The 13385-nt window shown below is 45.0% G+C and overlaps 1 protein-coding gene across 1 annotated transcript in view; it reads right to left on the bottom strand.

Annotated features, from left to right (window-relative positions):
- Positions 1-9519: 9519 nt before the first annotated feature.
- Positions 9520-13385, bottom strand: part of TENM4 (teneurin transmembrane protein 4) — a gene marked incomplete at both ends in the record, with an annotated part of 337845 nt that continues 333979 nt past the window's right edge. Inside the window, one exon of the mRNA XM_084201037.1 lies at positions 9520-10278. Within this exon, the coding sequence (XP_084057163.1) occupies positions 9520-10278 (759 nt within the window). The remainder of the gene's footprint in view (positions 10279-13385) is intronic.

The raw sequence follows: 13385 nt of genomic DNA, 5'->3' as shown, positions 1-13385 counted from the left end.
GTTCGTGGTTTATGTAGTGGGTTGGTGATTGGAGTTGTTTTTTAGACAGAACCCAAGAAATGTTTTTAAAGCATCCAACTCACAATAATTCATGAGGTTCCCTTGCCTGGACTGTCATAGTTTCAGCAGGCTGCATTCAAAGGAGCTCCTGTGCCCTGAAAAATTCTCTGCAAAGGATCACCACCTAAAAATCACTGCTTCAAACTAGAACTGCCATGATTTGACAAAGGCTGAGCTCAATTGTTTCAAAGAAGGGATGCATTAATGAATGACCAGATAATTTTTTAAACCTAATCTCTTTGCTGAAGAGTCTCTGTCCCTGCTCTCAGCTTTTCTGTATCTTGAATCTACACCTTTGTGGAGGAGGCCCAAAAGCTCTGGCAGCACTGGACTGCAGCCCTGGACTTGGCCCAGCGTGGGGCTGCAGCAGAGCCCTGTCCATGCTGAGCAGGGGAGGGAGGGGAGGGCTCTGCACCAGGATTTACCTGTCTGTGCTGTCTCATCACTGCGTGGGCACGTGCAGCATCTCACAACAACACCTGCAGAGCTGAACAATCCTGCAGGGACCCATACTCAGGGGAGCTGTGTGATGTGATGTGTGATGGGCTGTGCCAGACAGCCAGCAGCACAGTTTTGGCCCTGAGAGAGGTCATGAGGCTGGAGCACTTACTCCTGGAGGGATGACCCACCTGCTTGTGTTCTACCTGTGTTTATTTCTCCCAGACAAATATAACCACCATTCTTTGGTTTTAGTACTTTTCAACTGTATATGAGATGTGGTCCATGGTTGAGGCTTTAGTTGCTTCCCTGTGGGAATGCAGGACAATTTTTCTCTGTGCTCCCACCTTGAAAGGATGGAGAGACTCCTTGTAGCATTCTGAAAGATAAGCCAGAGGCCTCAGGCTATGGCCTCTATTAAAGACATGGTGTGATAAGTCTGCCCTGGCCTATCAGACTGGCGTGGCAGGGTGGCTGTCCCAAAAGCACTTGATTTACTACCCATAATATTTTGATTAAAACATTGGTCTTATCTGGCACAGCCACATGAGGCAGAGACAAACCTAGTTCGTGGACAACTTGAAATGTTGCTGTTTCCTTGGCTACCCTTGGGGATTAGTCCTTGGTCCAGTGCATTTCAACATAATTATCAATGATTTAAGGCAGGGCCTTTTTTGATGATAAACTGCAGGTGGCACGGGAAGTGAGGGATGGCAGGTCACTGTCACAGGGGGATCTGAATTCCCTGGCTAAGCACAACTTAGGAAAAAGCACATGAGTAACAAGCTGATGCAAACTAAGGCATCTGATTTGGAGAAGACAGACCAGACCAGACCCATGGGAAACCAGAGGCTCAGGAGAGGATGTCAGGGTTGCTGTGCAATTATCTCAGTAGCCACTTTCTAGGGCAAAAAAGAAAGGGCCAACACCTTCCTTGGAGATAAAAATCTCTGATGAGCATAGGAGCGAGATCCTGCCCTGTGCACAAGGTAAATTAAACTGTCCTGCTGGCAAGGTGGCCAGACATGCCAGAGGATGGAAAAACTAAAACTATCCAGCAGCTGAAAGTGGACTTTGTGCCATGAGGCTACAGGAGTCCATCCTGCTCAGCATAGCACAAAGAGAGCAAAGGGGGAACTTGGTTGGTGTCAAAGGGATGTTTACTTTGCAGGATGGCTCAAGGAGCTGCACCACATCTGGTGGTTGGGAAATGAAGGCTGTGGGACAGGACCCTGAAAGAAAACACACATTGGTGGAGATGACATCCCACCAGGAATGGCCAAGTAAGGGGAGAAACCTTGGGGAAACCTTGCAGGCATCAATATCCACCAGCAGCTGGACTCCCTTCATCTTGCTCGAGATGTGCATGCAAAGAGGCCTCACCCGATTCCTGGGGCTCTGCCTGGTGTCAGGGGAGAAAGAGAGATGCTGTTTATTTCCCCATCACAGCCATCCACCTCCAGAGGAGAGGGATTTCACACAGAACTGGGCTTTATTCTAAAAGACACAATTTCACTTGGTTTTGGAGAGCAGAACAATGCTCAGGCAGTAAAGCTGGATAGCAACTCCCTGCTCCTCCTCCAGTGATCACTGCTGTCCTATGCTTCATTTTCCCATTATGTTGTCCCCAAGGACCACACAAGGATGCTTCCCTCAGCACACATTTTCTGAACACGCATGTTTTTGGCCCCTGTTTCTGAAGTTATTCTGGATTTTTTCCTGAAGCATCAAAGCAAGCTGTCAGTGGGGCTGGGCCAGGCAGTATCAAGAATCACAAGAGGGTTTCCCTGAGTCATTGTGGAATGTGCTGCAGCAGCTCCTCTTCCCCCTCTGCCTGAATGAGGATCAGATGCACAGGTTTCTGCTGGATGTGTCACTAAATCTAATGCTACCTAGATTTGTTAAGCATCTTTTGGAGTTCACAGTGCAGTTTCTCAGCTTAATCTTTCTACTGGAATGGGGGCTCCCGCAGTAGAGAGGGAGGCTCTGAATGCCAAGCATCACCTCCTGGATTGGCAAAGCCTTGGGGCACCTGCAATCCCACACCCTATGTACAGGTGGAAAATGCACCTTTAAGTGCAAATTTGAGGAGTGGGGGGACATTTTGGTCTACTCTTTTGCCAGGTGCATCTCCCATGTAAGGACCAAACAGCTGGGGTGAAGAAATCCAACATTTTCACAGAAAAAAAAAGAAAACACTATTTAAACACAAAATATTCTTTTATTTGTCACTGAAGGCTACACATGGTCATTTCTGTCTGTTTGCTTTTCTTTTTTTTTCTAGAAGGTATCTACATCTGCACTTATTTACAGCCTGGTTGTATTTACACAGTCAAGAATACAGTATTAGAAACACAAAGTATCGAGAAAAAAAAATTTCTCAAAAAATTAGTTCCAGACTTCAGGAAAATTATTACACAGGGTAATGACAAGAGTCTTCAGTGCTGGGCTTACAGATGCAGCTTTGATACAAAGTCCTCTTCTCGGCCGGAGCTGCATTAGAAGTCCTCTCACAAAATAAACATTTTACTTTTTGATAGAAAAGTGTGATTCTTTGATTGGTTATTTCAACAACATCTACGAACTGTCCAAACACTTTATTTTTCTTTTTTTTAAAGTTTTAGTAATTGCTTGAACAGTTCCCATCTCTAAGGAAAAAAAATTATATATATATATGTATATATTTTTTAGTTAATTTTCATTTGTCGTTTTCTATGCTCCCCAGAAAGCACTGACCTCTGGACTGGGAGTTAACAGCTGAGCTATGTAACACTTGGTCAGGAACACAAAGTTTTATGGTCATTAAAGGAGAGTACAAAAGAAACACAGATTTCCCTAGGGTGGGCTGGGTTGTTTTTGATTGGAGTGGCAGAGGATGGAAAACTGCCACAGGAGATGGCCCCCAGGACATGCAATGGCCCTTCATCCAGGAGCGAGAAGGGGGGTCCTGGACAGGGCCCTCCGTGCCCCTGAGGTGTCTGTTTGAAGTTTGCTCTACAGTCTCAAGTAATTTTATTTAAATATATTCAAGAGATGAAAAAAAACCAACCCAAAACAAACAAACAAAAAAGTAAAAAAAAAAGCAAACACAAGAAGGCTTTGGGTTATTTTTTTATTTTTACAAAACATGAAAATTCTTTGGTGTAACGGGGGACTATTTAGTGATCATAATAAAATGAGTGATTATAATAAAAAGAGGTACTGAAAAACTAGTTTGTCCTGTGGAGGACTGTAGCAACAGGAGCAAAAATGCCCCAGGCCATGCTCACCGTGGGATGAAAGATGCTGCTGGCCACATGGCAGCCAGATCTTATCCCATCAAATGCATCCCTGGCATGGAGGCACAGTGTTCATATTCACCAGGTCTGGCAATGCCACCAGGGCGAGGAGATAAAGTGAGTAAGATTTAACCAGCAAAGCGATCTCCCTAGCTCCATTATTAATGTCACAGGCAGTCATTTCTCCTCCCCTTTTAAAAAGCAGCCACAGGACTAACCATGATCCCTGGCCCTGGTTTCAATTACGCCGAGATTGAATCAAAACAGACTGCTGTGCCGTAAATATGAGGGGGGCCCTCTCTGTAAATCGTAAAATTGAATTCTAAAATTTCATGTTAAGAGCCTTGTCTTTGCATAATGGATTGCGCTGCCATCCATCACGGTGACACTTACAAGTCACAGCTGAAAAAGTACTTTATTAGATTTTTTTTTTTAACAATTTTGATTTATTCTGGTTACACTGTCTGTATAATAGACTGAGCAGAATTTCACGCTGGTCCCTACGCTCAATAAAGCAACTACAGATATATTACAGAAATCCCTCACTGTTCCGAAGTTACGGCCAAATGGTGTCTCAGGGACTGCTCCCAGTCAGCTGTGTCTTCTAAACCTGAATCAAGCATGGGGCTCTTAATGACCTTCATCTCATCAGCTCTCGCCTGGTGTTGTTTAGCACTGTTGGCCCATTTTCACTGTGGCTCTGATCAATAGCTGTGATGACAAAGATATGATGAGCTGCGTGACTCCCTCCGGTCACTGCTGCTTAATGATTTTTCCAAGTGCCAATCTCCAGTTGAAAAGGAAAAAAATAAAATAAAGATCTCACAGGAAACAAATATGGCATTTCTCGTGATGCCTAATTAGTCTTGCTCCTCTAGCCCTGGGCTGGGTTCACAGGATGTTTTTCAGCTGCAGGGTCCTCATGGCACTGCTTATGTTTGGATGCCAAGTAAGTCCCATCACTGTCGTCCCTTCAAATGGAGCATGTTTCAGTACCAGCTCCAGCGACTGAAGACTTGAGCTGTTGCTCCTTATTGCTCTCACTGAGAGATGCAGCCGCTGCTCCAAAGCACTGGATTTTCTCCTCTGAGCTGTGAGATTTGGTCAGGATCCTTCTCACTGCTCTTTGGACTGGAGACAAGACCAGAGTTGAAAGTAAGTGATGTTACACTTTTGTATTTTGATGGGGAACTCCTTTTGGTGAGGGCTGAGTACTCTTTTCAGGAGTAAAGAACGGAAATGACTTCTCAAAATCAAACCTTAAAGCATGTGAGACTTAAAGCACAGAGACATTTTCCCCAGGAGATGGTCTGCCACGCCTTTCAATGGGCCTTTGAAAAAGCATCTAACGCAATTGTTGGCACGCTGGAAGGATGGGATGCCATCCAGGGGGACCTTGACAAGCCTGAGTGGTGGGCCAGTGTGAACCTCATGAAGTTCAGCAGGAGCAATCCCAAGCACAAATACAGGCAGAGAATGGATAGAGTGCATACTTAGGGAGAAAAACCTGTGCATGTTGTTGGGTGAGAAGCTCAACATGACCCATCAGTAGCACTCACAGCTCAGAAAGCCAAATGTGTCCTGGGCTGCATCACCAGCAGCGTGGGCAGCAGGGTGAGGGAGGAGCTTCTGCCCCCTGCTCTGCCCTAACCAGATCCCACCTGGAGTGCTGCATCCAGCTCTGGGGCCCCCAACACCAGAAAGATGTTGAGCAGCTGGAGCAAGTGCAGAAGAGGCTGCTAAGATGCTCAGAGGCTGGAGCACCTCTGCTATAGAGACAGGTTGAGAGAGTTGGGGTGGCTCAGCCTGGAGAAGACTCTGGAAAGCCCCTAGAGACCCTTCCAGTGCCCAAGGGGCTCCAAGAGAGCTGGAGAGGGGCTTTGACAAGGGCATGGAGTGACAGGACAATGCGGCATGGCTTCAAACAGAGAGAATAGATTAGGTATTGGGAAGAAATTCTTTCCTGTGAGGGTGGTGAGGCACTGGCACAGGTTGCCCAGAGAAACTGCATATTTCATCCCTGGAAGAGTTCAAGGCCAGCTTGGATGGTGTTTTGAGCAACCTGGTCTAGTGAAAGGTGTTGCTGCTCATAGCAGGGGGTTAAAACTGGATGATCTTTAAGGTTCTTTCCAACCCAAACCAGTCTCTGATCCTATGATAGGGGGTTAGTGCTGTGGGATTTCACACCCAAGACCTTCCACTCTTATGGAAGCAATAAATTACTTCATGCCTGCACACAAGCAAAGCAAGAAGGGTCAGGCAACCAGAACGGTCCCATGGGGAGGCAAAAGGGACAACAAAAAGGCTGGGAAGGAGCTACAGGGCCATCAGTAAAGTGGAAATGCACTTGGGATCCTGTAGAAAAAGCATTTTTCACTAATGAATGGGTAAATTTAGTGCTTCAGGACTGAAAATGTTTTGCCATCTAGGTGAGGTGGAAAGCTTTCACAGAGGCTGAGGATTCAGGAATGTAGTTGCTGTCTTTGGACAGCCATCCTTTTTAAATTTTTGTTTTGATAGAAAGGAGCAACATATACATATATATACTTTTACATACACATTTTTTCCCCCTTTTTGACACAATGTCTATAGTTTCCATACCGGGTGCACGCCCAGGAGAAGACTGTCACGGACCTGGCAGGCAGACAGGCGCAGTCACATCCCAGTGCTGCTTGAGGATGCAGAAAAATGCAACACAAGGGTTTTGCCTTGGCCATGGCACAGAGCTCTGGGCTGCTGGCTCTGGGCATGCTGGACAAGCATGGAGGGACTGGGAGACTCTTGAAAAACAGGTGAACTCCTCAAAGTCATTAGCTCATGTAATAACCTGAAGAGTCTGTGTAAGGCTGTAGAGGTGCCATTTCAGGCTGGCAGGGTTCCAGTAGGAATATTTTACACTCAAATCTCTTTTCTTGACTCCGTGGAAAAATGGCCCGTTTATTCTTGCACTGCACCCCTTAGCACTGTAACACATGGACGCAGATGGATACAGAAGCACCACTTTTCTTCGGAGCTGCTTGGAATGGGGCAGTGTAAATGGGAGGCACAATGAGCTCTCTCTGCTCTGTGGGTCTTTTCACTCTGCCTCCTGCAGGTCTCTTTTCATTCCATTCTTGCTGTTTGAGACACTCACAGCCATCACAAGTTTGAGGTTTTAAGAGGGATTTGTCCCTGCTGTGACTTGGAGAGGGGGAAGCAGGGAGCTGGACAGCACTGGCAAGAAGGTGCTCCTTCCTTTGAGTAGGTGGTTACTGCTGGTTTGGCTAACACTGCCCCTGACCCCCACCTGTGCATCCTCAGGGTAACCCAGGCTTGCCAAGCACTTCATACCAGCCATACAGGTGGCAATACCATGGCCTTTTAACCATCCCTGGCAGGCAGCTGCCAAAGCAACTGCTCCCTTGTAAAAGCCTGGAGCAGGTCTGGCCAACACGTCTTCTCCCACCTGGCTCTGCCAGAACTGGATACCCTTTCCAGCTGCCTATGGTTCACTCCTGCCAAAGTAATAATGGTTGTGTGCTGCAAGGGGTGGTTCAGAGAACAGCACTGGGACAAGTATCAGCATCATCACCCTTGCTGCAAGCTGGAGAGAAGAGCAGAAAATCAAACCCATACCATTGGTCATGGCCATACAGCCAAAGGTATTAGGGATTTGGAACTGGAGGAGGAAGTCTGTTAGGGAAATTTCCATCCCATCACCTTCCTCCTGGCAAGCACCCGGGAACAGACAGGCAAGGCAGACGGAGCTGGCAGCCGGCTTCTAAGGAGAAACCGTGAGCGCACCGGGGCTGCCAATGTTTCGCTGCTCGAGGACTGCATGGCCAACACATGCCCCCGCTGTATCTGGGGCTGATATCCTGCAGAGGGGTGTCAGTCTGTGCTGGAGGATGGCAGTGGTAGTGGCATGAGGGCAGAAGAGCTGCCACTTAGTACACTGGTGCATTGTAGGACTCCGAGTAAGGAAACAGCCTTGGCATGGACTTGCACGTCTTGCGTTATCTCTCTGCAGAACTGGGAAAAGCCAAAGTGGATGGAATTAAAAAAAAAAAAAAAAAGAGGACTGAGCTGTTCCCAGAGAGACACAAGAGAGCTCTTACAGTCAGGACACATGCAGGCACCAGTGTGATAGAGACACCTATCTAGGACCAGGGTTGGCCATCTCCAGCCAGAGCTCCATTGAGAGGTGGGGTAACACTTCTGCCTGCAGGAACAGCACAGGACTGTTTCAGGCAGGGAAGAGGATGCTGAGCTCATCTCCTTGCTCCCTTGAATTTCAAGGACTCTTGCAAATACCAGAGCACAGAGGTTATGTGAATAAAAATTACATTAGCATGCTGAGCAACTTTGTCAGCAGTTTCTTATTAAAGCACTTGGTCCTCTCTGTAGTGGGCATTTCCATTCAACCTCCCCCTCGTCACTGCTAACAGTCAAGTGGGCTCTCCATTAAATTTGAGCTCATGTAAGAAACAGTGAGAGGATTGATTTCAATATTCTCCTTCTTGTCCCACCACGCACAAGCTGTTGCTACTTATTAAACATTTTAAAATCCCTGCTGCCAAAGTCCCCAGGAGACACTTATCTGCCATAGTCATAAACGACTTGCCAGCATGCTACTCCAAACTGCATTTCCCAGCCAATAAATACAAGCTCCAGAATCAGGAAAAGCAGGGTTTGGCTCTAATTTTCAGTGGTATGTCACTGAGATACTATAACTACTTTTAAATTCAAATCAGCTTCCTAAAAATTAACTGGTTTTATCAGATACAGCACAGTGGACTGTTAAACACGTAGCCTCATGTACTGAAACACTATACATTTAATGAAGTTATGCCATTAGCAAATGTACAACATGGGTGCATTAAATCCACCTATAGAACAGCTCTATGTATGAGAGAGGATTTATTTTAGCTTTTCTCAATAGAGCAGGAGTCCCTTTTCTTGGCTTTTGCTAGGTTATTTAACTAAAACCAGGATTTGCGCACACACAATAAACCCCAAAAAGTATCTACTCTCATAATGAAAAAGACTGATTTTTTTTCTTTTTTTATTCCAGTTCAGGAAGGAAGAGAATCATCTTGCAAGGTAATATAATCAGCTCCTTTGCCTCTATAAGCTACTTCTGCTCAGCAGGAGCCCCCAAAGAAACACTTTATGTCCCAAGTGAAACGTGAAAACTACTTGTAAGGTCCCTTTTGAGGCACATGATTCGGACGGTCACTTTCAGAGTATCAGAATCAGCGTTGTCTTCCATCTCCTTTCTTTCTGGGATGAGCTCTCTGGCATGCCATGGGCTCCCCCTGTTCCAGGTGGAAGGCTATATCCCTGCCCCAAATCAGAAAGGGTTAGGATGACACAAGTTAGCACAGACACCCATTTCGCACTTACACCTAAGGACGTACGTTGACGACTCCCCACTTCAAATTCCTCACAAAGAGGGGGGAAAAGAAACAAAAAAACCCAAAACAAACATGTAAAAAAAAGGACAAGAGACAATAAATTTCACTGTGATCACACTACGGCAAAATATACCTTCTGTTCATTGCAAAAAATGCATGGAGGCCAAATTAAAGCGGGAAAAAAGTATGTTGCATGAGTTACAGTGCAACTGTTATTATTCCTTCTCTATTTTCCTCCCCCCCCACCTTGTTCAGTTTAGAAAAAGGATTGAGTACAACACAGTCAGGTAAGTGGCCACAAAAGAGTAGCTGTCTTTGGCAAGAAGTCACCGCATTGACCCTCTCTGTCACCTTCTGCCCATTTCGCTCTGTCTCATGAAGTGGATATTGTTGGCGCTGTCTGAGAGTTCGGGGTACTGCTCCACTGAGATCACAAAATAGCCATCGTAGCCCTGTACCCGGCCCGTGTTTAGCACTTGTTGCTTCTCCCCTTCTGTCCATGAGCGAATGCCCTCCTCCCCATCCCGCAGTCTCTGCTGTTCCCGGGACCAAGCTTGGGTGACGGCACGCTGTCGGGCCAGCTCCAGGACGCGTGCCTTCTCCTCGTCCAAGGTGGTCCCATAGCGCGTGTTTAGACACAGTGCACCGTACTGGAGCTGGATGTCTGTGTAGCGTCTAGTCCTCCCACTCAGCACTGTGTTGATCTGGGACACTGTCACATTCACGCCATTCTCCAGGGTCCTCCGCCCGCCGCTGAGGCCCAGGATGGATAGGTCTCCCTCCGACGGCCCCTGCTTAATGAAATAGTGTGTGTCCACCCCGTCGATGGTGAAGTGCAAGTTCTCCAGGTAGTGGGCGTTGTTCAGGATGGCTGCGATCCTCCGTCCGTCCTCATTGGCCACGCTGATGATGTCAGTGGCCACACGCCCGTCCTTCATGGCGAACTTGACGCCCTTGCCAAAAATGGAGCCTCCAGAAGCAAAGTTCTTGTTCTTCTTGATGTGCCGGCACCCAGCGATGCTGGAGCTGTAGATTTGTTCGAAGCGCTCCAGGGTGACAAAAGCCTTCAGCTGTTTCTGCACTTCACACTGGACCCCCAAAATGGACTGAGCAGGGAGAGAAAGAAGAGAACGACATATTAGAAAGAGAAACATGATGATCCAAAAGCATTATTAGGATGCTGGAGAGCAGGAGAACATACTGGAAACATGTAATGAAGAGCTTCATTATTTTTTCCCCCCTTAGCATATTTTTTCAAAATTTTAATTACTTTTCATGGAAGAGACATGTTGTCCCCTCTTAACGCTCATTGTTTCAGTAAACTGTATTTAATCTCATAGATTGAAGGATGTAAAGGTAGAAAATTATTTTTTTGCCTCAGTGCTGTGGACGTTGAGTTTGGATGCATAATTAGGTTGCGTTTCAGTGTTTTTCTGCATATAAGAAACAATTTGTCTTGTGGCCATGATGCTTCACCAAATGCTTTCAGACTTTCAGTGATGCGTGGAAGTATTCGTAAAAGTTTCTTCTATTTTAATTCCACATTGTAACTCCTTGTGCCGCCTTCAAAGGCCCTGCATGACCTGTAGGACCCTCAGAGTGGCCATAACCTCTCCATATTCCATTTCAGCCTGGCCAAAGCAGGTTGTTCAAAATTCAAGGAAGGCATTAAATCCAAAACTTATTTCCTGAAAACCCTCTACAATTTGCTAGACTCCCTGAGTTAAGGCCAACCACACCTGAATGCTCAAGTTTTAGCTTATATTGAAGCAAAACCAAGAGACAACAGCCCAGGTAATTTGCAGTCCGGTGCAATACAAAGTCACTTTTGCTGTTAGGGTATAATGGAGTGAGCACACAGCGAGTCTGCAGCTCATCATTACTGCAAAATGTTCTGGAAGTGCTCCCATCAATTCATGGCAGTGCTGACTTACAGACTCCTGTTCTCGAACAATTATTTGCTCAAATTTCACAAAAGCAAGAGGATTCTATGACAAAACTCTCCTGGCACAGCCAACGGCTCAGTTCAATAATGTAATGACACCTAGGATTAAAAATAGGCTACAAGGTTTACTCCATCCCAATTATTTTGAGGAGATTAAACACCCATGAAGGATATTGCCTTAAAATGTCCATGAACTTGAGATTCACATCCTGGGTGCAAGAAGACATTTCAGATGATGTAGGCATTTTAGTGTGGACCTCTCACACAAGACTTGTAACATGACAAGGGAAGTGAAATAAACCCTCATTTCCATGGTGGACATTTATTTCCAGGGAATAGTCATTAAGTATTTAAGAAAAAAAAAAAAAAAGAAGAAGGAAAAAAGGGATTGAGCATTGCAACTTACTCAGAAGTTATGAGCAGTTTTGACTGTTAAAAGAAAAAACTATAAGGAAATAGAGGAATACAATTTCAAAAGCATATTTTAGGTTGTAGAACACTAAAATTTCAAGAAATTACTTTTGTTCAAAGTGCAGAGCAGGCTGGTGTACCTTCTCCATTTCCCTTTTTGATTGACAGCATAGCAGGTGGAGCAGGAACGAGTTTCCTACAAAAAAGGAGCTCTTTCTGGTTTTCTCCATCCTGCCTGTGGGGCATCTCACACATCCCCTAGAGAGCAATATAATTAACAGACTGATAGGGAGCCTAGCCCAGCTTCTCTGCCAATTGCACAAGTGCTCTAATTATGCAAAAAATGAACGTAATTAATGTAGATGTCAGTGATGATGGACATGGAACAATTAGGCTTCTAGGCTCCATGAAACACTTACTGTTCTAAACAAGTGCACACTGCACAGCCTTGGTAATTAGCTACTTCCTCTTCAAAGAACTTTAAATGGAGAGTTCTTCTCAGGTGTATCTCATAAGGGTTGACTCTAGGTGGTCCCTTAACCACTTTGTACGTCATGCTGCCTTTCCAACTTGCCTCAGTAACATTTACCAGTGATGGGAAAAGGCATCTCTCAGCGCTCATACCAAATCACTGCTCACTCAAGGATGTAAATCAGGTCTTCTATCTATACTGCTATGTCCTGTGATCACTTATGTATCACCATCTATATATACATCACTTTGTTTACCAGTAGGTGAGTGATAAAGAGTCCTTAGAATTAATTGCACCATCTACAGATTATCACCTTGGGGAAGGGAGCTTGGGGAGGTCAGGCACTACTGGGCATGGATGAATAATTCCTATCAGAAATTGCCCCTATTCCCCTTCAATCTTGCCCTCATCAACTTATTCTTGATGAGCTGCAGGAACTCTAGTATGTTTTTGATTATGAGCAAATTATTAGGTAAAGATCCTCTATGAATGTCTCCAAATTAGGTTGCCCTGACAAACCAGTGGATCTCGACACCACTTTAATATCAAAATTCACAGGCAGAGACCTACCTTCAGGTGTCTAAATCAAGAACAAGAGCACAATGAAAAAAAGGGTTTTCTATTGAGGACTGGTTACTTCTGGGTTCTCCCCACCTTTTTTGTCACATAGGGAAGCAGCAAATGAGATGTGCAAAGCTGTAATGCTGAACATTCACCATCACTTAGAATCACAGACTGGTTTGGGCTGGAAGGAACCTTAAAGATCATCTAGTTCCAAACCTTCTGCCACAGGCTGGGACAACTTCCACTACACCAGGTTGCTCAGATTTAACTATTAGCTATCAACTATTTCAATAACTAAATGCATCTCTGTTACCTTGAAAACAAGCCCAGGATGACTTTGAAATGACTTTTTGAGTGCATTTCTTTGATAAAAGAGTGCATTTGGGAACAGCATTCTGTTAAAAGGAAAAGCAAACACATCCAATGGAAAGAAAATATCAACCAACAAATTCAAGCAAACCAGAGCATAGCCAGAGTGTATCCTGCACTGTGAATATTAAGAGGGTGGAGGCAAACAAATTATACATAGTTCAAAGAAGTAGTGTATCCCTGACTTTGAAATTACCATTTCTGTTCAATCTTAGAATTCATTTCAATGAACTAGCAAGGAAAAGAAAGAAAATTTCCATCCAAAGCTGCAATGGCATGTGCTATTGTCTAAAAATTGCTGCTGCTTTTACCAACTGTAAACCAAGGCATCTATAAACCAGTTTTACAGAAGAAAGAAGGGAATTCATCACTATTTTATTTCAATATTTGTTGCTTGATGTGAGTGACAAATATGCTGGGTTTGTTTTTCCTCACAGTCTTTTTTAATCAGA

The sequence above is a fragment of the Fringilla coelebs genome (genome assembly GCF_963513975.1).
Source record: "Fringilla coelebs genome assembly, chromosome: 2".
Classification (NCBI taxonomy): Eukaryota; Metazoa; Chordata; class Aves; order Passeriformes; family Fringillidae; genus Fringilla; species Fringilla coelebs.
The sequence above is the reverse complement of the archived record's forward strand: the minus strand, read 5'-3'. Positions and strand labels throughout refer to the sequence as shown.